This window comes from Indicator indicator, chromosome 1 (genome assembly GCF_027791375.1).
Source record: "Indicator indicator isolate 239-I01 chromosome 1, UM_Iind_1.1, whole genome shotgun sequence".
Classification (NCBI taxonomy): Eukaryota; Metazoa; Chordata; class Aves; order Piciformes; family Indicatoridae; genus Indicator; species Indicator indicator.
In genome coordinates this window covers 6,584,089-6,608,544 of record NC_072010.1, presented here as the reverse complement: position 1 = coordinate 6,608,544, position 24,456 = coordinate 6,584,089, and the positions used below count along the sequence as shown (strand labels likewise).

General features: G+C 39.9%; 1 protein-coding gene across 1 annotated transcript; it reads left to right on the top strand.

Moving 5' to 3' along the window:
- Window positions 1–3,256: 3,256 nt before the first annotated feature.
- On the top strand, window positions 3,257–22,400 carry CCDC83 (coiled-coil domain containing 83). Its single transcript, XM_054383639.1, has 10 exons — window positions 3,257–3,345; window positions 7,536–7,620; window positions 10,076–10,244; window positions 10,895–11,062; window positions 13,726–13,817; window positions 14,954–15,022; window positions 17,681–17,802; window positions 18,778–18,863; window positions 20,356–20,540; window positions 22,218–22,400. The coding sequence occupies exons 1-10, from the start codon at window positions 3,260–3,262 to the stop codon at window positions 22,398–22,400; spliced, it is 1,245 nt and encodes a 414-aa protein (XP_054239614.1). The 5' UTR covers window positions 3,257–3,259.
- Window positions 22,401–24,456: the final 2,056 nt, after the last annotated feature.

Below are 24,456 nucleotides of genomic sequence, written 5' to 3'. Positions count from 1 at the left end.
TAGCCTGGTTTAGATATTAGAAAGCGGTTATGATGTAGCTGCAGAGTGCTGATGTAATTATAGATGGGGGCTGAGGGAGGAGAGGGTACTGATAATGCAGCTGCTTGAGATGCAGGGTTAATAGTGTGAGCACAGGTGTGGGTGGTGATGGTGATAGTGGCTGGGCTCCTGGAACTGGTGAGCTGCCATACAGGTGGTCCCAGCACTGAGTGTCTGGGAGTTGAGTTAGCATATTAGATCTGCTTGCTCCTCCCAAGGATGTGATAGCAGTGTAGTTACTGATTTTAAAAGTGCTGGTAGTGATAACGGAGGGCTGGCAAGAGTTATGCCCCATGATTTATTAGTTTGGGAGAAGAAATAAATCTTGCCCTCTGCAAATGTTTTCCTGCTGGTTTAAAATTTGAAGTCAATTTTCAGTCCCCTTAAACATTTCCTTCTCTCTTGTGTGTGTGCATTTTCTATGGTTTGCAAAATCCAGCAAATGTATTATTCTAGATTTTTTTTTACCTTGTTGTACAGCCTGCAGACTTTCCTGTTGCTCTCTGCACAGGAAGAATATCATAAATATGTCATTGAAGCTCACCTGTGGGTAAAGCTCCAAAAACCAACCAAAGAAACAAACAATCCCGCAAAATTTTCCAAAGTGCCACTCCAAATGTTTCTGTTTATATCCAGTTTTAAGCATGGGATTTGATTATGAGTGATACAGAAATAATAAGAAAACTAGAGATTGCTTCAGTGGTCTTCCATTTCTGAGAAAAATCAGTAAAAAAAAGTGCTTAAGTGAAAGTGAAGTCAATACCAGTACAGTTAATTCTGCACTGAGGAAGAATAACAGATCCTTTCTCATACTTAAAAAAATGTATCCTGCATTTGTGCTTTTGGGCTGTAAATTTCAGAGGGGTCTAGGGGAGCTAAGAACCTAACTTCCTGTCACAGTGAGATTTTTTTCTTAATTCACCTGTTCTCTTTTAAAAGTCTCATTAAAAGTTTCATGAAAAATACTTTATTGTTATCTGCAAAGGTTGTGTATGAATATTAAGGGCTTAATCAGCTTCAGACTCAAGTGGATGCTCTGGTACAAGAGGTTTTTCTTGTATGGTAAAAGTAACATTTACTGCAATCACATGGTGATATTGTGACACAGGCATGATTGCATTGGAAGTTCTATGGTATAAATATTTTACTAATATGTAGCAACCATTAAAACTTACATCTGGGACATTTCAGGAGTTCCAGGTATTACTGGTGGCAGTCAGAGTTGTCCAGGTTTCTGTGAATAGAATTAGCTGTATCTGTGACATGATTAATCAGATAGTGCAAAGATGGTGATTGATAGCTCTTAGACAGTTGTCAATATGAATGTGAACTTTTCTTCAGCAGCAGAACAGACAAAATCTGCACAAACAGGTTTTCGTCAGAGTGTAAGGAAAATTACTCTGAATCAAGCATTGTAAGAAATAGATTCCCAGGTTTAAGGACCTGTATGGGGACAGAGTCCAAGATATGCTTACCCTTTCTCTCGCTTAACTTATAGAGCTGCCACGTAGTGAGACTTCCTTTTACATGTCTTTCTGCCCTGGCTGCCCTCAGCACCCTTGCTTGTTTCATCAGCAGGTGTCAGCTATTCATCTAGGGTAGAGAGTGGTTTTGTGTACAGAGAGCTGACATTGCCACACCTTAGGGTACAGTGAGTGCAGCAAGAAGGCATGTGCCAGCATATAGATTAGAGTGTGTCTGTTGATAGTTGCTTTAACTTCATTCTCTTGTTTTTGCATTGATTTGGCAGGCTTGCTGTGTGGTTTTTCACTGATTTTTTTTTTTTTCCCCCCTCACACCCATTTAAATATAGCAGGCTGGATACTGTTCTTATTAAGTCACAAGAAGTTGTTACAAATTTTAGCTACTAGAATGGTAATTGTTAGAATTCAGAACTTCAGAAAAGCAGTTTAATAGAAGAACAGGTTTTGTACAATGTTTATACTCATTCAGTAATAAAACCTCCTATGTTGTATGAACTAAATCATAGAATCATTTTAGTTGGAAAAGACCTTTAAGATCACCAAGTCCAACCATTGACCTAACACCGCTATGACCATTAAACCATGTCCCAATTCTGATGCTCCAGAGTACACTTAAGTGTGTTGCATTTGCTTGTGTTGCTTTGCAGTGGTGATCTTTTATTACCCCCCACAAAAAATATCTTTATATTTCATATACTGAATTACTAGGATGGTTAATGATTAAATCAGATGTGTTCTCTTGCCCAGTGAAATAGTTTCATTTTAATCTCTCCTTCACTAGGCTTCCTTCTGCTAGCTGACTGGGATTAGAAAGATGGTATTTATTAAGTTTCTTTAAATTCAATCCAGGCAGAAGTAAAATGGAGTCTATAAACCAAAGAGAAACATAAAACTTACTTTTTGTCTCTCTTTTTGTAAGAAAAGTGGGAAAGTATTTGTTCTACGAGTTTGTAATACTGAGGTGTTAGCCCACCTTGGGTCCCAGGCTCTGCTGGATATGCCAATAAGTGGTAGATGCCAGTAATATGGATTATGACATTTCATAATGTGACCACTAGAAGTGAGAAATCTTCCTAAGTGCCCTTTTCTTGTGACTTTTAAATTTTTTAATATAATATATGCTGCCACTACAGAACTATTCATTGTCATTTGCATTCCGAGGTTGGTCGTTGAGACAACATGCCTAGGGAGAATACTGCTGACATGCATATCCCTTCAGAGAGTGGTTTTGTTCCAGCTCCAACAATGAAAACTGATATCAGAGTTGCAGTGAAAGGCAAATATTCATAGTGCTAGGAGAACAGAAGGAGAGGGAAAGAGATGCATATTAACAAGTGGACTTGATAAAACAAGCCTGAAAAAGAAACAAAGGACTGGGAAAGGAACAACTGCTTGTTTCATTTGCAAGAATGTAAAACACAGCCTGCAGCAAGAGATGCAATAAGTAACTGGTGATAGAGGACACTGTTCACAAACGTATCTTTATTCAGGACAACAATTCAGGGTGTCCCAAAACCATAGGACTGAGTGCTAACCCGAGCAGAATTACTGTTGTCAAAAAAACCCATCTTGTTCTGTTTATTTCAGAACTGTTGGGAACTTGTCACAAGTGACAAAGGCTGGTGAACATAAGACATTTTGTAAATAATTAATTTAGATTTTTTTTCTTTTTTTTTTTTTGCTCGCCATTTTCTCCCTTTAGATCTAAGTTCTAGCCACAAGCACAGCAAAAAAGCATGGAAGAGAAGAAGAAAGAGGAGACATCAGAAGAGCAACTTACAGACCCTGAATCAGGTTTTCCAGAAGTCTTACTAGAATTTCTGTAAGCTTAATATATTTAACTTTTCACTTGTACAGAATATGTGATTGGATTGGCATACTCTGAAGTTGAAAGATCACATTTGATTGTCTTCTTTTAGGGTTCCTTGCTGTTCACAGAGAAGTGTAGTTACTAGCCAGACCCTCAAGACCTACAGTTTGCTCCCTTGGTGGAGCTGAGAGTGGAGCACAAAGGAAATCGGTTTATTTTGATAATAATGGAGGGATGACTTCAAGGTCTCTTAAAATCAATCAAAGAAAAATAAGAGCTAAGAAGGCAATATCGGAAGTAGTTAAAAAATAGTCTAATTTACGTGATCTCCAGTCTTTTGAGGAGATGATTAAAATGAGAAAAAATAGGCTCTGTGACTTTCACAGAGTCACAGAATTGTCAGAGTTGGAAGGGACCTCAAGGATCATCTATTTCCAACCACTTTCCACTAGATGAGGTTGCACAGAATATCATCCAGCTTGGCCTTAAAAGCATCCAGGGATGGGGCTTCCACTACCTCTTTGAGCAACCTGTTGCAGTGTCTCACCACCCTTATGGGGAAGAACTTCTTCCCAATGGCTATCTAAATCTACCCTCCTCTAGCTTGGATCCATTCCACCTAATGCTATCGCTACCCAATATCCTAAAATGTCCCTCACCAGGTTTCTTTTAGGCCCCCTTCAGATACTGGAAGGCCACAATAAGGTCTCCTTGGAGCCTGCACTTCTCCAGACTGAAGAACCCAAATTCTCTCAGCCTGTCCTCATAGAAGAGGAGCTCCAGCCCTCTGATCATCCTCATGGCCCTTCTCTGGACACGTTCCAGCATGTCCATATCTTTCTCATAATAAGGGCTCCAGAACTGGGGTGGGGTCTCACAAGAGTGGTGTAGAGGGGGAGAATCACCTCCCTCGACCTGCTGGCTATGCTTCTATTGATGCAGCCCTGGATACGATCAGCTTTCTGGGCTGCAAGTGCACCCTGACGGCTCACATTGAGCTTCTCATCCACCAGCACCCCCAAGTCCTTTTCTTCAGGGCTGCTCTCCAGCCAGTCACTGCCCAGCCTATACTGGTGCCTGGGATTGCCCCAACCCAGATGTAGGACCCTGCACTTGGTCTTGTTGAACCTCATGAGGGTGTCATGGGCTCACCTCTCCAGCATGTCAGCTGTACCACACGTCTCTTGATAAAAGAGAGAGCAAAAGGGGAAAACCTCAGCAGTATCCAGGATTGAACAGCAGTATCCAGTATTGAACAGCAGTATCAGTGTTTAGGGAGCGAAGATTACTGCCTTAGTGTACAAATGAAAAGTGGGGTAAACAGACTGAAGAGTAACTGCATATATTTTGGAGACATCTATAGGAGTTTACAGGGTTTGAGTGGGATTTTCTGTTTCATTTTACAAAGAACAGAGCACAAGTTTCCATAGCAAAACAGGCTGGATTTAGCTGAGTCACAGTATCACAGTATATCAGAGGTTGGAAGGGACCTCAAGAAATCATCAAGTCCAACCCCCCTGCCAGAGCAGGATCACTTAGGATAGTCTGCACAGGAATGCATCCAGGTGGGTTTTGAAAGTCTCCAGAGGAGACTCCACAACCCCCCTGGAGAGCCTGTTCCATGTTCCAGTGCTCTGTACCTGCACTGTAAAGAAGTTTCTCCTCATGTTGAGCTGAAATCTTCTGAGTTCTAGTTTGAACCCATTGTTTCTTGTCCTATCACTGTGAACAACCAAAAAGAGCCTGGCCCCCTCCACTCGACACCCACCCCTCAGATATTTATAGACATTGATCAGATCCCCTCTCAGTCTTCTCTTCTCCAGACTAAACAGCCCCAGGGCTCTCAGTCTCTCTTCACAGGGGAGATGCTCAAGTCCCCTAATCATCCTGATGGCTCTCCGTTGGATTCTCTCCTGCAGTTCTGTCTCTCTTGAACTGGGGAGCCCAAAACTGGGAACAGTATACTAGGTGTGGTCTCACCAGGGCAGAGGAGAGAGGTAGAAGAACTTCCCTAGACCTGCTGGACACACCTTTCTTGATACATCCCCAGATCCCATTGGCTCTCTTGGCCACAAGGGCACATTGTTGTTCCATGGAGAACCTGCTGTCCACCAGCACTCCAAGGTCTTTCTCTGTGGAGCTGCTTTCCAGCAGGGCAGCCCCTAACCTGTACTGGTTCCTGTTGTTATTTCTCCCCAGATGTAGGACCCTGCACTTGTCCTTATTAAACTTCATGAGGTTTGCCTGCACCCAGCTCTCAGCCTGTCCAGGTCACGTTGGATGGCTGCACAGCCTGACAGGTGTCAACCAACCCCCCCCCCAGTTTTGTATCATCAGGAACTTGCTGAGGGTACTCTCAATGCCCTCATCCAGGTTGTTGATAAAGATATTGAACAAAACTGGACCCAGTACTGATTCCTGGGGGACACCACTGGCCACAGGCCTCCAAGTTGACTCTGTGCCATTGATGACGACCTTCTGAATTCTGTTGTGGAGCCAGTTTGCAATCCACCTCACTGACCAACCATTTATGCCACATCTGATGAAATTGTTTTTGTGCATATTCAAATAGCCAAGTAAACTTGTTCGCCTGAAGAGTCTTCCACTGAAATAGGTGCTATATTAACACAGGATATTTAGTTCCTACAGCAACAGTAGGAGAAAAAGGGAAGAAATTACTCTTTCTGTCTTTGCCCCCTCTCTCTTCTTTTTCACACTCTCCCTCTCTCCTTTCACCTCTGTAATCCATAACTTGATTGAACAAAGTAGCATGGAGAGAAGTGTTGTTTCTGGATTATTAAATTGTCTCTATGAACCTAATATACAGAGAATAGTATCAAAGGTAGCATCAGTCTATCTGGTTTGTAGCTTTAATCTGACAAATACCATAGAAAAATAATCTAAAGAGGAGAGTTCCAATATGTAGCATGCAAAATAGCAACTCCTACTCATGTAAATTGTTGACATTAACAAAGTGACAGATACAGACTGCCACATCATGGGAAATCTTTAAGCAGCATAAATTAAGACTGTCAGCAGTGTTTCAAAATGCAGAAATGGTTTAAAATGGCTGGTGATTTATGAGGTCCTATTGTGTGGACAAGGTGTCACCTCTGCCTAGTAAGTGATATATTTTTCCTGTAGGTACCATGATCATACCCCTACATCTTTGTTATAGTCTAATATCCCTGTACTTAGTAGAAAACCTGAAGAATACCTTGGAGCTCACTGGCACCAGAGGATGCAAATCTAGCAATCTGGAATTTGCATGACTGAGTGATTCAGGAAAAAATGAACAAGGAAAAAAATTGTTTTACTTCAAAACAACTTAATACAATAGGGAGGAGCAAGAAAACCCTTCCCAAACAAACCCCCAAGGAGCAATAGCTGTTGAAACAGTAAAAGATATTGTGATAATTGTAATACTTGCCTCTATTGTGCTGTATGCTGAATGAATTCTGGGAACAGCAAGAAAGATTACACAGAATTTTGCAAATAGACAGCATCTGCAATTGACTGTTTCTCATTCTAGGTGAGAGAACACCAAAAAAAAACCCCAAAACTTATTTTGCAGCCGTGGGAAGGAAGATAACAAGTAGTCTATGAAAATTGTGAAAGCAGTGAGATAGTTCTTTGACAAAAATGTGTAAACATACTTAGAGGGTGCTACCTGGATTCTCCTCATTCCCTTGGCATTTCTAAAAGGCTAACTAGTTCTTGGTGTACAAATGCAGTTTATGAAACTCAAAAAAGCACATTTTCAGAAGAATTGAATCCCATTTAATTCTCCCATTCAGGATTCATCTGACTTATGTCTGAGTGAGTTGCCCAGGCTTCCTCTGTAGTGAGCGGTGAGTAATTATTTCCAGAGGACAAATAATCTTGTCCTAAAAAAGACCTGTGCAATAGGTCAGCAAAACCACATCCAGAAAGAATAAACCAGCTTAATGGTCTCTAGTGTTCACAAAGGAACAGTATAATTGGGGAATCTGTTTTTCAGGAGGAGAATGAGGTCCAAACTAATATCAAGGTCCAGATGTATATGGGAAATAATTTCTTGATGTGGAATAAGCACAGAGTGGTATCTACCCAAAAGAGCCAAGCAATCTGATACAAAAATAAATATTTCAGTAGTATTTGTGTCTGTTTAAGTAACATTCCTTTTGTTCATGTAAGAATGTCTCTTTACTCTTTCTCTGTAGAGTTGAGACGAAAGAAGAAGCAGTTGATCAGCTTTTGTTTGATCTGAAACAAGTGGAAAAAAAGAACAAAGAATATCATGAAAAAGTAAGTAACCACGTATCCTTCTTCCACATTTGGTATGTGGTATTCCACCCCACAGATTTAATTTTATTCTTTTAGTCCTAATACTAGGTTCACTAGGTTGCAGTGAATTACTTACAAACAATGAAGCTAGAGTTAGTGAGTCTCTTTATGTGCTAAAAGTTGGTGTTATCTGAATTAAATGTGACATGAAGCATAAATGTTCTAAATTTAACCATGCAAGAAAAGGAGTTGCAGAAGCAGAACATTGCAGAACAGGAGTCAGCAGTAAGGTAATGAGAGTTCAGTGAAGGTGGCACAGTAGCCAAGTATTTAATCTTCATTAACAAAGTATTTAATCTTACTCAGCAACAAACAGGACAGTAAGCCCCCTTCCAGTAGGTAACTTCACTGCAGTACATTCAGATGTGTCCTTTTAAGCAGTCCTGCAAATACTCCTCAGTATTTTAGCACAGAGAGAATAAGTGATAATAACTTCATTTTTTGTCAGTAGTATTAGCAGACCTAACCAAGTGCTGACTTTTGATTCACTCCTGAGGTAATGGAATTGCACAGGTTTCTCTGAGAGTTTAGTTATTCTTGCAAACTTACTTGCAGTGAAAATGGAACAGAGAAGAAAGAACATCACGTAACTGTCTAGGTGCAACTTCTAGCACCGATTGATGAAGACTTACTTTTTTGGGCTTTAAGAGTTGTGTTGCATCATTTTTAGAACAAGGTTTTATAACTACTGATTGCACCTGAGTGATACTTTAAAGAGCTGTATATAAAGAACTGTAATATGGCACCTGATGACTGACAGACTGAACTGTGAAAGCGGATATATGGACAAGAACCTAACAAAATTTGTTCAAATCACTCAAAAATCCTGAAAATAGATCATGTGGTAAAACAATGCTGCACCCTGCACTTCCTATAGCAGCAAAACATTGAAGTAAACAATGTGTCTCTGTCCTTCTCATACCTTGTGTTGCCCTGCTTTTCTAAGCACCTGTTTAGCTTTTCTTAGTGTCCCTTTCAGTGTTGAAGCCCGGATAGTGTCTCATTTGTGACCTAAACTATCAGTGGAAGTGTCATTTGGCTCTTTGCAAACATTTGAAGTCTCTCACGGTTATTCCCCCAATACGCAGCTATTTCAAAGAGTCTTTCGTATTTTAGACTGTGCAAGGTACTTCAGGGCATGCTTGAAGTGCTGTTTACCTAATTTACCCATGTTTTGACAGTTCTTTGAGCTCCTGTCTTTGTTTTCTGTTTAATGTTTCTGAGTGGTTTAGAGTTCTATCCTTCTAGAGGTCAGGAATGCTTGAGAGTCTCTCTACTGCATAGTTACTGTTACTGTTTGGCTGGTGTGGTTATTTCATAGAATCATAGAATCAAGAAGGCTGGAAGAGACCTCAAAGATCATCGAGTCCAACCTGTCACCCTAAACCTCATGACTATCTAAACCATGGCACCAAGTGCCACGTCCAATCCCCTCTTGAACACCTCCAGGGATGGTGACTCCACCACCTCCCTGGGCAGCCCATTCCAATGGCCAACCACTCTCTCTGTGAAGAACTTTCTCCTCACCTCCAGCCTAAACCTCCCCTAGCGCAGCTTGAGACTGTGTCCTCTTGTTCTGGTGCTGGTTGCCTGGGAGAAGAGACCAAACCCCTCCTTTATGGTCTCTTTTGGGACCAAATATACATATGGTCTCTTTTGGGAGCAAACATACACGATCTGTCATTTCAAATCATGGTAGATATAACTATCCCAGCTCTGACAAGACTCTTTACTGCGGTTATATGCAAGTGACTTGATTGTCTGATGACATTTCTATATGAAGGTGTTACATTCTTAGGAAGAATGTTGATGTGATGTAAATAACTCCTACCAAAAAATACTGTTATTAAATTGATCCACAAGGAACATTCTTCCCAGGCATTGGAGGACTGCTGATGTGCTGCACCAAATACAGCAGTCAGAATCACAGAATCATAGAATGTTAGAGGTTGGAAGGAACCTCCAGAGATCATTGAGTCCAACTTCCATGCCAAAAGCAGAATCATCTAGGGCAGTCTGCACAGGAATGCATCGAGGCGTGTTTTGAAAATCTCCAGAGAAGGAGACTCCAAATCCCCCCGGGCAGCTTGTTCCATTTCTCCATCATCCTCACCATAAAGAAGTTTCTCCTCATGAAACCTCCTATGTTCAGGTTCATATCCATTGTTCCACTGTGCACCACTGAAAAGAGATTTGTCTCTCATTTCCTTGCAATGGTCTTGAACTTACTGAGAAACTTATGAGACTTTCAGATTCTCTCTTCTGCTCCATCCTTTCCAAATACGAAGACTAGGTGTTCAGCTGAGTGCATCCTGGCTCTAGGTCAGGTTTTACTTTTTATCATTACTTAAGTTTGTCACTTTGAAAACTGGTTTGAAACTGTTTTAATACCTTGTCTTCTTTTGTTCTTTCATAGAATGACCTTCTGAAGAAAGAACGGCAGGCACAGATCAGACGCATAATAGCACACCTAGAAGATGAGGAGAAAGAACGAGATGAAAAGGAGGTTGTAACTAGGGATGATGTGGAAGAGTCACTGAAAACCAAATGTCAGTATGTTAAGGACAAAGAACAACTTCTGAAAGGTATGTTGTGAGTTATGGAAGTGGAGATTGCAATTGATGCAGTCGGGATTGACTACCTCTTTTTGGTATTTTAGAGACTCAATTTCCTTGTTGCATAAAATGCATAAGCCTTTTCCTTCCCAAAATAAAGCGCTCTCAATGTGGTATGAGATTGTGGAGGATTTATAAGTAAATGTTTCTTCCATGTGTTATATATTGCTTTGCAAGTACAGAGCCCTTGATTTTATTTTTTTTTCCTATAAGAGTGAAACTCATGAAAGCCCTGTGCACTGGTTCCACTAGAAGATTTGTAAAAAAAAAAAAAAAAAATCTGCTGCTGATGGCAGCAAAAATGACCAGTTTAGATTGTTGCAAGTTCTGGCTGCCATCCCCGTGATTCTCTGTGGGAGATACATGTGTCATTGATAACAAAATTTCAGTGAGAACTGTTGTCTCTCCTTGGCAGAGTAAGATCAAGCTGTGTTCAGCAGTGATGGTGGCCCTCAACACTATTCAAGGCCATCATGTTGTAATGCATTGTAGTGTAGAGGAATCATCCTTAATTCTCCAATCCCAGTGAAAGTGCCTTTATTAAGGAATTTGTTGAAGTTGTAAAGATGATGAATTATCAGTTCAAGAAATTGGTAATGAAATTGTTCTTATTTCAATAGATCTGCAGTCCCAAATTGAAGAAACTGAACAAAGACTTTTAGCAAAACAGAAAGAAAGAGATTACTGGTTGGAGTACAAAAATGTGGAAAGAAAAGTACAGGCCATCAGGATTATAAATCTGGGAAAAGACATTAAGGAAGTAAAAGATGATCTTCACAGAGCTAAAGGTCAGTTTACAGCTGGTGTAACACAAGTCTTACAGGCTCTTTGTGTATTACTTGCAGGAATTAATTAAATTATAAAGTTCTATTTTTTTCTATAAACTTTTCCAAGACAATGCACCAAAGGTGGGCTTCTTACTCCTGGAAAATGGAATAACTCTTTCTTGCTCTATCTTTGTGAAAATCCTCTTATTAATGAAATCCATAGAGTTACAGAATTTATGAGCATTTAAAGAAACAGCTAGTCTTGCCTTCTAATTGTTTTTGTGTAAAATACAGGCAAATCATTATAAAAAATGTTACTGTGAAGGACAGCAGTTTTCTAAAAATAAGTCTACAACTATTTAGGTCACCTACACACCAGATTCCCTTAGCAGTAGTACTTGAAAATGTTGATTCCACTCTTGTTGCATCTCATCACACTACAAGCATTTTACATGTTGAAAACTCCTTTGACAGGAAAGTAGCATGAGCTCATTCTTGGAACAGTCTTTTCAGCTGAACATACAGGTTTACAGAATTAGAGGGAGCTGTTTAGCCAGTGGTCTGAATGTTGCTATCTAGTTGCATAGTCTCATGTATGAGGCCCTGTAAAATTGCCAGTACAGCCATATCCAAACACTGGGAACTGTTTCAATAGTGACACAACAGGGGAATTGAGAGCTTACGTGTTCTTGTATTAAGTGCTTTACAAAAATTTCTTTACTACTGCATTATTTTAAAATAATTTAAATATTTTACTGTTGCATAACCCATGCTTCTAATGGGAGAGGGATGTCTTGGTTTTCTTCCTTGATGTCCCTCTCAGTATGCATGACAAGCAGCTGGTAGTAACAGGCAGTGACACTGCTCTAAGTGTCTCTGTATATTCTGTGCCAACCATTACCAGGCATCAACTACTGTGGATAAGAGCCAGCCTAGCTATCTTTTTGTCCCTTGATACATATTTTATCACAATTAAAATCTGCACTGTTTTCTACATTGATAGACAGCTTGTCAGATACCCATCTATGTATTCAGGAGAGGTTGATATTTTTCACTGTATGTTTTCAGTGTTCTTAATCAGTTTTGAACTTTTCTGCTGAAATATGAAATGAAGAAAAAGAATGGGCTTATTATATAGAATGCCAGAATGAGCCTGTAGGAACATTCAGCCTGACCTCCTGCATGTCACAGGGTACAGATACGATCTTTTGTGGTTGGACGGAAGTGTATTTATATAGACAGATTGTTACAGAGGTGCATATAGCAATTGCCTAATTAATATACTGGCCAGTGATGCCCATACTGAATATTAGCATTCTACTTTAATCAACTTCTTAAAATCGAACTTAGAAAGTGGCTGGGGAGTACAGTCTTTTAGCATACGAAACCAAAAGCAAACACAAACAAACACAATCTAACAAGCTTCCAGAGTGATGTGAGAGCAAATTGGCCTCAAATGTGTGACAGGCTTAGGGAATAAGGTGAAGAGGCTTCTGTGTCTGTAGGTACCACTGAAGGGCTTGATACCTGCACAGTCCATGTGGTCTGGAGATGACATTGTAAACAAAATTACTGGAAGAGAGAGGAAGCAAAAGAAGATTACCTGAGGTGCAGAGAAAACTCTTGCAGTGAGAGAGTTAGGGAAAACAGCCTCATTAGAAGCAGTAGGTACGCCTGAACAGTTCTCCCTTTTCTTCATTCTCTCTGCTTGTGTAGCTGTCGGAAAGAATGAAGAGATTAATTAATTATACTGCATAAGTAATTCCATTCCATTTCATTCTGCCAAGCCTAGGTGGTGGATTGATTAAGGCAGGCCAACCCCCACAGTGTTAAATTAAGAACTAATGCACAACTAATGCACCTTTCATATTTGACTGCCTTTGTCAGTGGGTCCATGACCACATACTCATTTACAGCCAGATCAGCAGTAGGCTATCTCCAACACAAGTGCAGAGCTAGGATGAATTTCAAGCCTCTGGAACAAGTGTGAAGTGCCTTCCTTCAAAGAAAATTACCACAGTCTCCTTAATTCCTTTAGGAAGGAGAAAATACTAGACGGCAATGGGCTATTTGGGGTAGCAGCAGAAGGGAAGGATGAAATAATTACATAGCAAGTGGCTAGAACCTGAAGATGAACAAAATCTGTTTGATGGAAGATGCAGTTTCAGAATAATGACCACAAGTAATGATGAAAGCAAATCACTGAGGCAATTGCCATGTTCTCTGTTTTTATCCTGTTGTCAAATTAGAACCCCCTGACAGGCTTAGATAAGTCAGAAAATTTATTATGCTCTTTATAATAACTGACTTTAAAAAATAAAAGTTTTCTATCTCTCATGTGACTCCAGCAGCTCTATTATTGATAGAGACAACATTTAGTGTTAAGATAATCACTACCAATATTTTAGCAGAGTTGGTCATTTAGCAGTGAATTGCTCAGCTGTTGTAGTGGTCAACAGAAATGTGTAAACCACTTCAGGTTTTTAGTTTTGTAGATAGCATTACTGTCCTTTGGGGTCAATTTCTATGGAGAAGGATGTTTGAATCCTTTTCTGTGCAGCATCTACGTATGTGGTGCTGGCTGAGAAGTTCCAGTTTAGGATCAATATGCCAATTATCTATTTGTTGTCAGGAGAAATTGATGTCAAATGATGATTTCTGATTCATGTTTCTTTGTTTTGAAGAACATTATAGAAACATTTTAAAAGCAGTGCAAGAGAAAAATGACATACTACTTGAGAAGAATGTGGAGATAAGTAAGGAACAGGCCCTTGAGGTATTCCTTCTGTCTTTTTTAAAAGTGCTAACTGCATCATAGTTAGAATTTATTTTAACTCAAATTGAGACTTGGAAATATTCTAATAAATTGAAAGTAAAATTAACTGTAAATCATCTTATTAAATATGTCATTGATTACTATTAATCACACATACTTTTTTTTTTTTCCTCTGCATCAGATTAACAACAAATGAATGTGAGGGCATTTCACAAATGAGATATGTGAAATCCAGGTGCCACGCACTGATGTGCCTTGTTCAAGAATGTGTTACTTCTGCTGTGACTTAGATTTTGGTGTTTGCATTGACTTCAAAAAACAGTAACACACTAAGAGATTGTCTGCATGGAAATATGCATCAATTTGAAATTTTTTTTCCTACTTGTAAATTACGTTTTTAATAGTGGAATCTATGGTAAAATACAGGATTCTTGGTACATATATTTATTTTTTTGGTCATATCTGCTAGCTTTGATTTGCAGATGATTGACAAAGTATTTATAGTGATGACTCCTTACACTCATACAACTCTAAGCATACTTCAGTACAACTCACTGGCTGATCCCATTAGATATTTAAACTCCCTGGCTTCAGTGCTGGAATTCAGTCATGTGAGAACATAATCCGAAGTACTGTGTTTATGGTGATCTACAGAGGCATCTTCCCTCCCAGATATTCCTCTCCACTTCCTGATGATAATTAAATTGTAGCCTTGGCTGATTAGCATAGATCTCTACATGCTTAAATCACTTGTCATAGATCACTGCTGCCTCATCTGTGATTTTTCCTGGATTTTTTATTAACTAAAGGTTTGATTTCCTGAAAACAGGATTTGAGCAGTAGTGGGAACATAGCAAAACTCGTTGGGCAAAAGGAAATGTCCTATTTTAATATGGGAAATTATAAAATATCGGTAAATTGCTTGACATATGAAGTGCCTCAGGCAGGATGATGGGGAAGAAACAGCTGGCCTGGAGGCCTAAATCCCCCTGTAATCCCTCAGGGGATGCTACAGTCTGTTGTGTGGATGTTTCTTAATTATTTTCTGCTAAACAGCAGAAGGTTCTTCTTTATAGTATGCAGCACTGTCAAAGTCCTGCTTTCAGCTGAGATTACCTTTAATTGTGTTTTCTCAGAATGCTGTAAGATATTTACACAAAAACATTTGCAGAGAAATTGAAGAGAATGCATGGCTAAAAGAAGAGGTAAGAGGATCACTTGTGTATAGTTTACCCTGATGATTCCTGTTTGAAATACCATGGCCTACAGCCATAACTATTTTCAGTGATGGCCTCTGAAGACTTTCATAGAAAAAGGAGAGCAATTTTCCTGTAATTAATCCATAATCCTGAGTAGCACACAGTGTATGTGGTGAATAAAGGTAAAGATGAACATATACTTTCACAAATAAAGGGTGCCTTTTCCTGCCCAAGCAGTTCTATGAAGGACTACAACATTCCATACAATTAAGTATTGGTATCTCTAGAGCCACAAATACAATGTAGAATAAAGGCTGAACCATGTAAGTATCTGAAGGGTGTGGTTTTGACTTGCATTAAAGTTCTAGTGCTGCTGTATTGAAAGATAATGGATATGAATCTTGGAAACATTTTTGGAGAAAGAGCTTGAGAGCTTTAAACAGGAGATAAAGTTATCCTGGAGATTAATACACTGAAGAGAGGAAAATTAAAATTGTGTATAATTGTAATTCGTTACTTAATAGCTTTTATATTGTCCTTTAATAGGAAATTAGAGCTATATATTCTTGAAAAAAATACAAAAAAACCCACCACAACTTATTTGTGAACCATGGTGGAAGTTGGATTGTGCTTGTTCCGATCAATACAGGTTCTTTGTTGCCATCAAGTCTAAACAAGAGATTGGAGGGAGCAAATACCCTTCCACAGCTTTACAACCTCACAGTTTAAAACTGAGCAAAAGGGTTTGGGAAATTAATAAATGAACTCACTATTTTTCAGTGCCACATCAACAAATATGGCAGAGATTTCTCTGTTTACTTACTAGATTAAGATACTTGCCAGTATGCAGGGATACAGCTTTCCTTCTTCCCCTTAATGAGCTCTGAGCCCTACATCTTCAACTTTCCAGGGAGGGTGTCCAAACCACAACTTCTGAGCCAATGAGGTAGGGGTCAATAGGAAAGAATTAATGTTTTAATCTGTAAAAACAAAGAAGAGCTTGAATTTATGCATCCTATCACCAAATGAGTATGAATTCCTGAACACAGTGAAATTTACACAGGCAGTATCCACAAGGGAGATCTACTTTGGAGTACCCTTATGCCTTGACAGGCTCTCACTTTGGAGTTGAGGGATTTGGGTTTCTTTTCTCTCAACTAGAATTTTCCTATGATGTGAATTAGTTTCCTGTGTTACTAGTTTCCTATGTTATGAATTAGTGCTTTGGATTATTGTGGAAAACAAAACTATTACCACTAGTTTATCCAGTCCTCTGAATTCACCCATTCATTGTCTCTGCTTTTCTTACACAGATTAAATATTTTCTGACAGACTAATGTTTATATGTTGCTGACAGCTTCTTCCAGTATTTTCTTTTGAGATGACTCAAAAATTGAAGTTTTGTCCCTGTTAAAAATCTATCATTTTTTCATCTTGGCCACTGAACTTATCAAAACAGTCCTGAACTAGTTACCTCCAGCTTTTAACAGATCTGGAGACTTCAGCCACATTTTTTCCATGGCTACTGTGTCACACCATGATGGTACAAAGCGGCATCACTTCATTGTGCCAAGCTGTATCCTGCTCATAGAATCATAGAATGGTCTGAGCCAGAAGGGACCTCCAAAGGTCATCTAGTCTGACCTCACTGCAGTCAGCAGGGACATCCTCAACTAGACCAGGCTGCCCAGGGCCTCGTAGAGTCTTACCTTGAATATCTCCAGGGAAGGGGCCTCAACCACCTCCCTGGGCAACCTGTTTCAGCGTTCCACCACCCTCATAGTAAAGAACTTGCTCCTAATATCCAATCTAAATCTGCCCTTCTCTAGTTTGAAGCTGGTTCTTCTTCTTCTTTACTTTGTTACCAGTTAATGTCTTGTTATTTACATCTTTTCTAATCCCTGGCAGAAATGGGAACTGTTTTTTAACTGCAGTTCTGGATGATTAGAGATGGGTTAATTTGACTTTACTGAGAACAGATGCATTCATATCACTAGGTACTGCTTTTCCACACATGCACAAGGCTAAGATTTCTGGGAAGATATCTGTCTCATAGTACATTCCACTTCCCAGTGAAGAGGTAGGAACTTGCTTGTACATCAGGAAAATTGAGAGGAATTGCGAGATTTGAATAACTCTCATCCTTTGGTTAATATAACTTCATGACATAACTTCATGGGTAATCACCAGTCCAAGAGAAACCAGAACCTGGGGTTTAGTCCATGTCGTAGCCAACTTGGACTGAAAGCTTCACCAGTAGGAAGGTTTTGTATATTGGCAGGAATTAGAAAAGCAACACTTGCTAAGAAGGAGCCTGAAATTAACTCTGCAAAGAATGTTTTAGTCAAAGCTCTGATCTGAAAGAACAAAAGAAAAACCCAAAGCTCATTTTTCCCACATGAGAAGGTTCTCCTGTCAGGATTGCATCACCTGACTCTGCAGCTATCATTGTCAGAGTTGTGCTAGTAAAGGGTACTTAGGAAAGGTGTGAAAGAATCAGAGGCCTTCCCTGTGCCTGAAAATGTGTCTTTATATTTCTCCACTGTATGCACAGCCTTTCTAGTACAGCTGCATCCTTTCTAAGTGTGTGCTATTAAGATAGTTATGATAAAAGCTTTCCAGAATGCTAAGAGGATCCTTTTTTTTTTTTTGAACTGTCAAAAGGTTAAGATATACCAAAAGGAAGTAAATGATTTAAAAGCCTCTGTTCAGCTCCTGGAAGAAGAAAATATCCGTTTAGTGACAAAACTGATTGACAGCAGACTTCAGAATCTGAATGTTCCCAGGTAAAATGATGCCTTTACAGTCTCAAAAGTGATTTGTTTTTTAAAAAGGGATAGTGCCTTCTCCTGCCACTAGAGCCATTTGGGCTCTCCCACAACAAAGTCAAGGTAGCTTCCCAGTTCAGGGAAGGCAGGATTTGACTATGTGTGGGATTTGTGACTCTAAAGGATGGCAGTGACATTGTAACCTCCTAAATATTAAGACCTAGTGGCACTCCCTTTTAGTGGGGATAATATTGGATAATGCTTAGAAATAACTTCTTTTTGTTGTAATTGTCTCAGCTTCTCAGACCAAGTGCTGAGTCATAGATTTTTCCTTTGCTGTTAGCAAAATGTTTAAGGATGTGAAGATTAATATACAAATATACAGAGCCTTGCAATCTCAAGTAGTACAGAAGAGCTGGTACTGAATGAGGAAGAGACCTAGGGGTAGGTCTGTAGAGGTGTCTGTAGTATTAGTATCTTTTATATTGAAATTATTTAACTGCTTCCCTAGAGAAGGATTAATTTAGCTGCAAAATGTCAGCATGAGTGGTATCAAAAGCACAGTGTAACAATGGGAAAGATCCATCTTCATTTTCCAGTCCCAGCTCAGTGATTCCAGCCATATTGCATAAAAAAGTTCCAAGTCTTAAGAACTGACCATTTTTCTGTCCAAACTGTTTTTAAGTGAGAGCTGCCAGTTGTGGTTTGAATCTTGGACTGACTGGAGACTGTAACATTTGTTTCCTTTTAGTCTCATGGACATAGTTTAACTTAGGCAGTAAGAATAAAAAGGAGCAGCTTATTAGCTGCTAAGCTACCTGGCTGCCTCCATTGCATTTTTAAACCATTGCGCTGTTCTGCATTTGTGGTTAAGCAGCAAATGACTTTCAGAAGGGGTGTCCTCACCCTCACCCCAGCAGATTGCACAGGACAATTTAAAGAGAAAATTCAGACCTCTAATATGAGTTTCACTTCATCTTCTTAATTTTGTAGGCATTCGTTTCATATCCAGGCAACTGGTCTGCAAGATGAATTTCCTAAGGATGAGATGAAGGAAGTAGCATGTAAAGAGCATGTAGGTAATGCACATACCAGCACCTTGTAAGAACTGATAAGTTAATGAACGTTTTCCTACTTTTTATTTCTTAATTTTTTAATCAAATTGCCTATTTGGTGGGGCAAACTTAATTTCCACTTAATTGCAGCCATCACAGCAGTGACAGATTGTACTTCAAGTTAAGAGGACAAAACCACTACCTGTAATACAGTTTTAAAATGGGAATTGATGTTTAGATTGCTGAATGCAATTATTTATATAGAGCTAGCCTGAGATGTGATTAACAGCATCAGTCATCCTTTATGTAGATATGATTCATATCTTAATCAGCTCTTTACTGATCCATATCATCATAACTTCATTGCCTCTTGTCCCTGAGAGGACACTCTTGAACTCTGCTCTGGCTTTCACTTGAAGTGTATGTGATCTTACAGTCGTTCAGCTCATAAAGATACACTGGAGTGAAATTATCAATAAATCCCTAGCTAGAGCAGATGAAGACTCATGGAGCTCAGCCTGAACCGAAAATCTTGGTATGCAATACTTAATTTGGGGCTGAATCTCCATCTATTCTGGTAGGTGTCCTCAGGAAAAGTTATATCACTAGGCAAGAAGGACTGTATGAGTGTGCTTATCCATTCAGGGTGGTTTGTATGGATTCCTTAGTATCTTGTTCTGTGTATTCACTTTGTGTGAGTAGAGGAAAGAGAGGGGAAAAAAGGGACAAAATTTAATTGTTCAGTTCCAAAAATTGAAGTCATACAGTTATGAATATGTGAACAAATCTGTTGAAGTTCTGATCACTTCCAGCCATACGTGGGCCTTTCTGGAACTATAAGGCAACAAGCGAACATGTTGACTAAGACTTCAGAATTCAGTAGATGTTTACTTTGAACAGTTGATCTCAATTTCCTTTGTTATACCTTTACAGTAGTTACTGGGAGGAGCAGGTTTTGTTCCAATAAGATGGGGTCGAGTCACTGTCCCAGGCAAATGTAGCTTGGCAGTCCATGTCCAGAATTGTCTATCACCCTGAGAATTGGTCACCTGTAAATGTAAGCTTTTCAGGCAGTTATAAGTAGACTAGCTGTTCTTCAGGCACTTGTATATATGTACATATAGAGATACATACGTTGTTATAGGAAAGATTTTACTTGGGTTTGCTGCCTTTCCTGTTTTTTAACTATTCATGGTTATATGGGATTTAACCTGAGCTGATAAAAGCTCATTTTTTCCCCCTGCCCTGTCCCACAAACCCCTTACTTGTAACTTCTAATCAATTTCATTCCTGGATCTTGAAGAGAAATCGCAAACAGAAATAAACATAGAAAAATCAGTGTGCAAAATCAACATTTGGCTTGGATTGCCAATTAAAAATCTTATCAATCTGTTCATTACATCACGCTGGCCAAGCCACATTAAAGATTGCAGGCTAGTGGTCATACTGAATACTAATTCTGATCTTCATAAAGATTAACAACTACATACACAGAATTGTTCATCTCTTTAAATAGCAAAAGCAGATGGAGAGGAAAGTCTCAGAGGTGCCACGGTCCCCTGTCAGGAAAAGAAGACCTTTTTAGAGATTGAGTCTAAAATAGAGACTGGGAAGCCTCAAGACAGTGATGAGAAGCTGCAGGTAAAGCCTTTCCCTCCAACTCTTGACAGCTTGTTGTATGAAGATGAAAAAGATCTTCAGGTATGAGTTAAACTAATTGAGTCTTTCACTGACACAAACCTGTTTCAGTAGCATGAGCTACTGCCAGGAGCTTTCTATTCCCAGTGGTGGTACAGCAGAAAAACTCCCATGTCTTTTACCTAGTGTACAATTCAGATGCTTAATCATAGGCACCTGGTGCTATTTGAGATGGTGAAGACTCTCCCTGTCCTTGAGATGCTAATGCAGAAGAGCACATAGCTTCTGCCATACAGACCAGCTTCACAGGAATGTTTTTGATGCTTCAGAACATTTCTGATAGTACCAGACACATTGAATGGTGTCCCAGGAGTCAGGATACACAGAGTTTTGGATTCCCACCATTCCAAATGTCACCAAGCAGCAGTTTTCTATGGTGTTGCACAGATTCCTGTCTGCTTGGATGCTGGTCTTTTTAGAACTTTTTATAGTGACATTAAAGGATCAACAAGTCATTTCATCCTTCAGTGGAAAGCTAGGATGAAGGTGTTCCTGAGTGCAAAACACAAGGGTGAGAGAATTGAAAGGTACTGGTTATATGTTAAATAGGCAGTTTGTGTGGTTCTTGAGAGAGGTGGTGGCACCTGCTTCAGGAGATCCTCCATCCTAACCTGTGAAAAGATGTTTCCTGGGTGCCCTTCAAATGACACTTTTGGGTATGAAAACTTGAATACATTTCTAAATAATTACTGTCAGAAAATTATCACTCTACATCATCAATTTCTCCTGCAAATGAAAGAAGATCTAGACATAATGCAAACTGAAGGGCCTGCTATGTGAAAATACTTCCCTGTAATGTCTCTTTACTCTTGAATATTGTATTCAAACTTACTCAATAATGATTCAAAAACAAACAAACAAACAAAACCCAACCAAACAAAAAACCAAAACCCCCCCAACCACTCTTTTTTTTCTAGAAATACATTAGCTTGATTAATACCCTGCAACTTGTGGTCAGAGAAATCATCCTGTTGCCTTGACCAGAGACTAAATTTGAGGAGTGGCTCTGCCCTGAAGAGTCATTACAGAGAAAATCTTAATGTTTAACAAAAAAACCCCAATCTGTCCAGGTGTTCAGTTCCTTGCAGTGGTTGTCTTGGGATAGGAATACTAACTTCACTTCTTTCTTCCTCCTTTATTAAATAGAGGTGATTCAAGAGCTTGCACTGCAAGGTTCTTGCTTCACCCTCCCTGGCCTTGGCTGAATGGTCCTGTTCCTGCCCTTAGGGGACTCGTGGTGCACATTGGCCTTTTCTGTAGCTGATGCGCTCACTAACCCAGCAGAAAAGTTTCCATTTTTGACTCCTCCTGAATTAGTTTTCTGTTGGGTTAGTCAAGCAAATTGACTCAGAGGTTTGGAGAAGACCAGAGCCACCGCAGACATGGTGGAAGCATATGGCTGGACTTGGGCCTCTCTCTTTTGGCAGTCATGAGCTGTTGGATTAGCTAAATTCTTCTCCAGCACTGAACCTGGGAGCAGAATTTGGTTTGGAAAGAAAGTAGGCTGCAGCCTCCTAAGGTGAGCTGACTTGTAAACCAAACCCATTAACACTAACACTACCAAACACAGCAACCCCAGGGCAGCATCTTCATAGCTCCTATTGAAAGGAAAGTTGTTTTTTTTTTAAAAAGGATGGCCACTTTTTATGTAATTGCAGAAAAATATTCTTTCTTCTTAAGGAACATGAAAAACTGGATCCTTTGGAGACAAACCTGATGTTTGTGGTTGGAAAAGCAATGCCTATTCATAAAGAACCAGAAGAAATGCCAAGTAGCAGCGAGAGAGATGATGTTGCTGGTAAATCAGATGGGCACATCACAGCTCAGATGATCAGAGCCCTATGTCAAGAAAAGGTTGAATGAAAAAGAGAGGAGTTGGACTCTTCCCATACAAATGTAACATTCTCAGTTCATTAAATGTCTGCACTTTTCTTCAGGCAGTGTGCGGCACTGGGCTTTGTGGAAACTATTTCTGAGTGTCCAAATCGTGATTTACACATAGGGTTTTAATGAGAGGGATATCTGTGTGCAGATGGCTCACTGAAGGGTTGCTTTCCTTGGCACTTTCAGAACTCCTGTGTGCTTCTTGGGCTTCTCAATCCAAGTAGCTGCACAGGTACCTAATAAAGGATCCGAGTTAATAGTTAACTTTTGTGGGCCCCACTTGCAGTCACTCTTATGTGGAATTCCTCTCTTGATCAGCCACTGAATGGGTAAATGCAGGCTGCCATACAATACAGAACCATTGCAAAATGCTTAATACTCTACTAACGCAGAATCCGATTTATCCAAGCCCGAGTCAGCTGTTGCTAGAAGTTGAACGTTCGAATGCATTTTGTCTGTCTGCATAAAACCCCTACAAAAATATATTGAAATAACCAAAAGTTAATTGGGGAAAAAAAAACCCACAAAACCAAACAAACAGGAGCATGAAAATAATCAAAGTTTTAAACACTCTGTTTATTAGAATTGGATAAATGTATTGTATAACTGTAGCTGTAGTTTGTGTCTTTATGGACACATACCTTAGTGCAGTGACTCAGTGGGGATGGTTCCACTCTTACTGTGGCCCCAGCACACCCTATCAGGCATAGACATCACGGTTTCTGCCCACAGGCACAAGCAAGCATCTGACCTGTGCGTTTCCTGTTTACAGACTTGTGAAAGCATAGAATAATCTGATTTTAACCCCTATCAGGTTAACCAGCTGTTAGGATGAAAACATTTTTTAAAGTGAAACATTTTAAGCAAGCTATATCTATGTAGCGTCTCATCTTATCTGGTACTTCAGCACAAACAGTTCTCATTCTTCAAGCGAGCTCACATATTCCTGCCCAGCAGCATCTCCTTGCAGGTAAGTTGAACTGTTCCCTGGGCTCCACTGATTGCAGCTCCCCAAAAACTGGGTTCACAAGCAATACCTAAAGGTTTGAGCCTTAATCTGAGACTGAACCTTTCTTGCATTGTCATGTAGTAAACAAGTAAGTTTGGGGGTGCCCCTGCTCTAACCCAGCTAAGCTACTGCAGAGGCTGAGGTCACCTGTAGTGGTCCAGTGTCCAGAGAATGGGGATCTGTACTTGCAAGGTGATGATGTTTTCAGCACAGCAGGTCTCCTCTCAGCTACAGTGGCTTTCTTTGGGTGAAGTACAAGCCCCATTAAATGGTTTACTTGAAAGAGATTAGTTCTGCTCAGTGATGAGTTCAGCTTTATCTTTTAGGTGCAGAACTAGAAGGCGGCTTATGTTTAGCAGCTTTTCAGTGGAAGGCCTCTCCTTCCCACTGCTCCTCAAAGGGCATTTACATGTCCCAATGATGTAAATGTAGGGCCCATCTCTACACTTCTCTTTGCTTATGCCCATAACACATACCACCATGTGTGGAACATATGGCTGGACAACATAAACTTGAACCTTTGGAAAAAGAAACTTTGCCTCTTGAAGTCACTGTTTAGCCTTTTGCCATCAATGCCTGTGAGGGTGAGAGGGAGTTGAAAAACCATGTGAAACATGCTCATTAGGGTAGAAGCCACAGGCAACCTGCACAAGCCAGAAGCAACAGCCTGTAGCAAAACATATTTAGTGAAGTGTCCCAAATCCCCCTGATTTCTATAGGATTAACATTAAGGCCAGCATGAGGCTTTCATATGAAGAAAGCCAGGCCCTCAGCAAAGGAGGCATCTGGATTTGATAAATCTGTTGCTGGCAAAATCTCTCAGAAATGAGCAACATGTTGTAATGCAGAGGGCTGATCAGTCCTGCTCTCTAGCAGCTCCTACTTAAACATTGGGAGTGAGGGCTCACTGCTCCAGCTAGGACAAAGCTAACAGGAATAACCCTTAAATCCCTAGCATTATGAAATACCTTTTCTTTACCATGTTTGTGCTGCACATGACAACTCTAGGACACTAAGTTAGGCTCC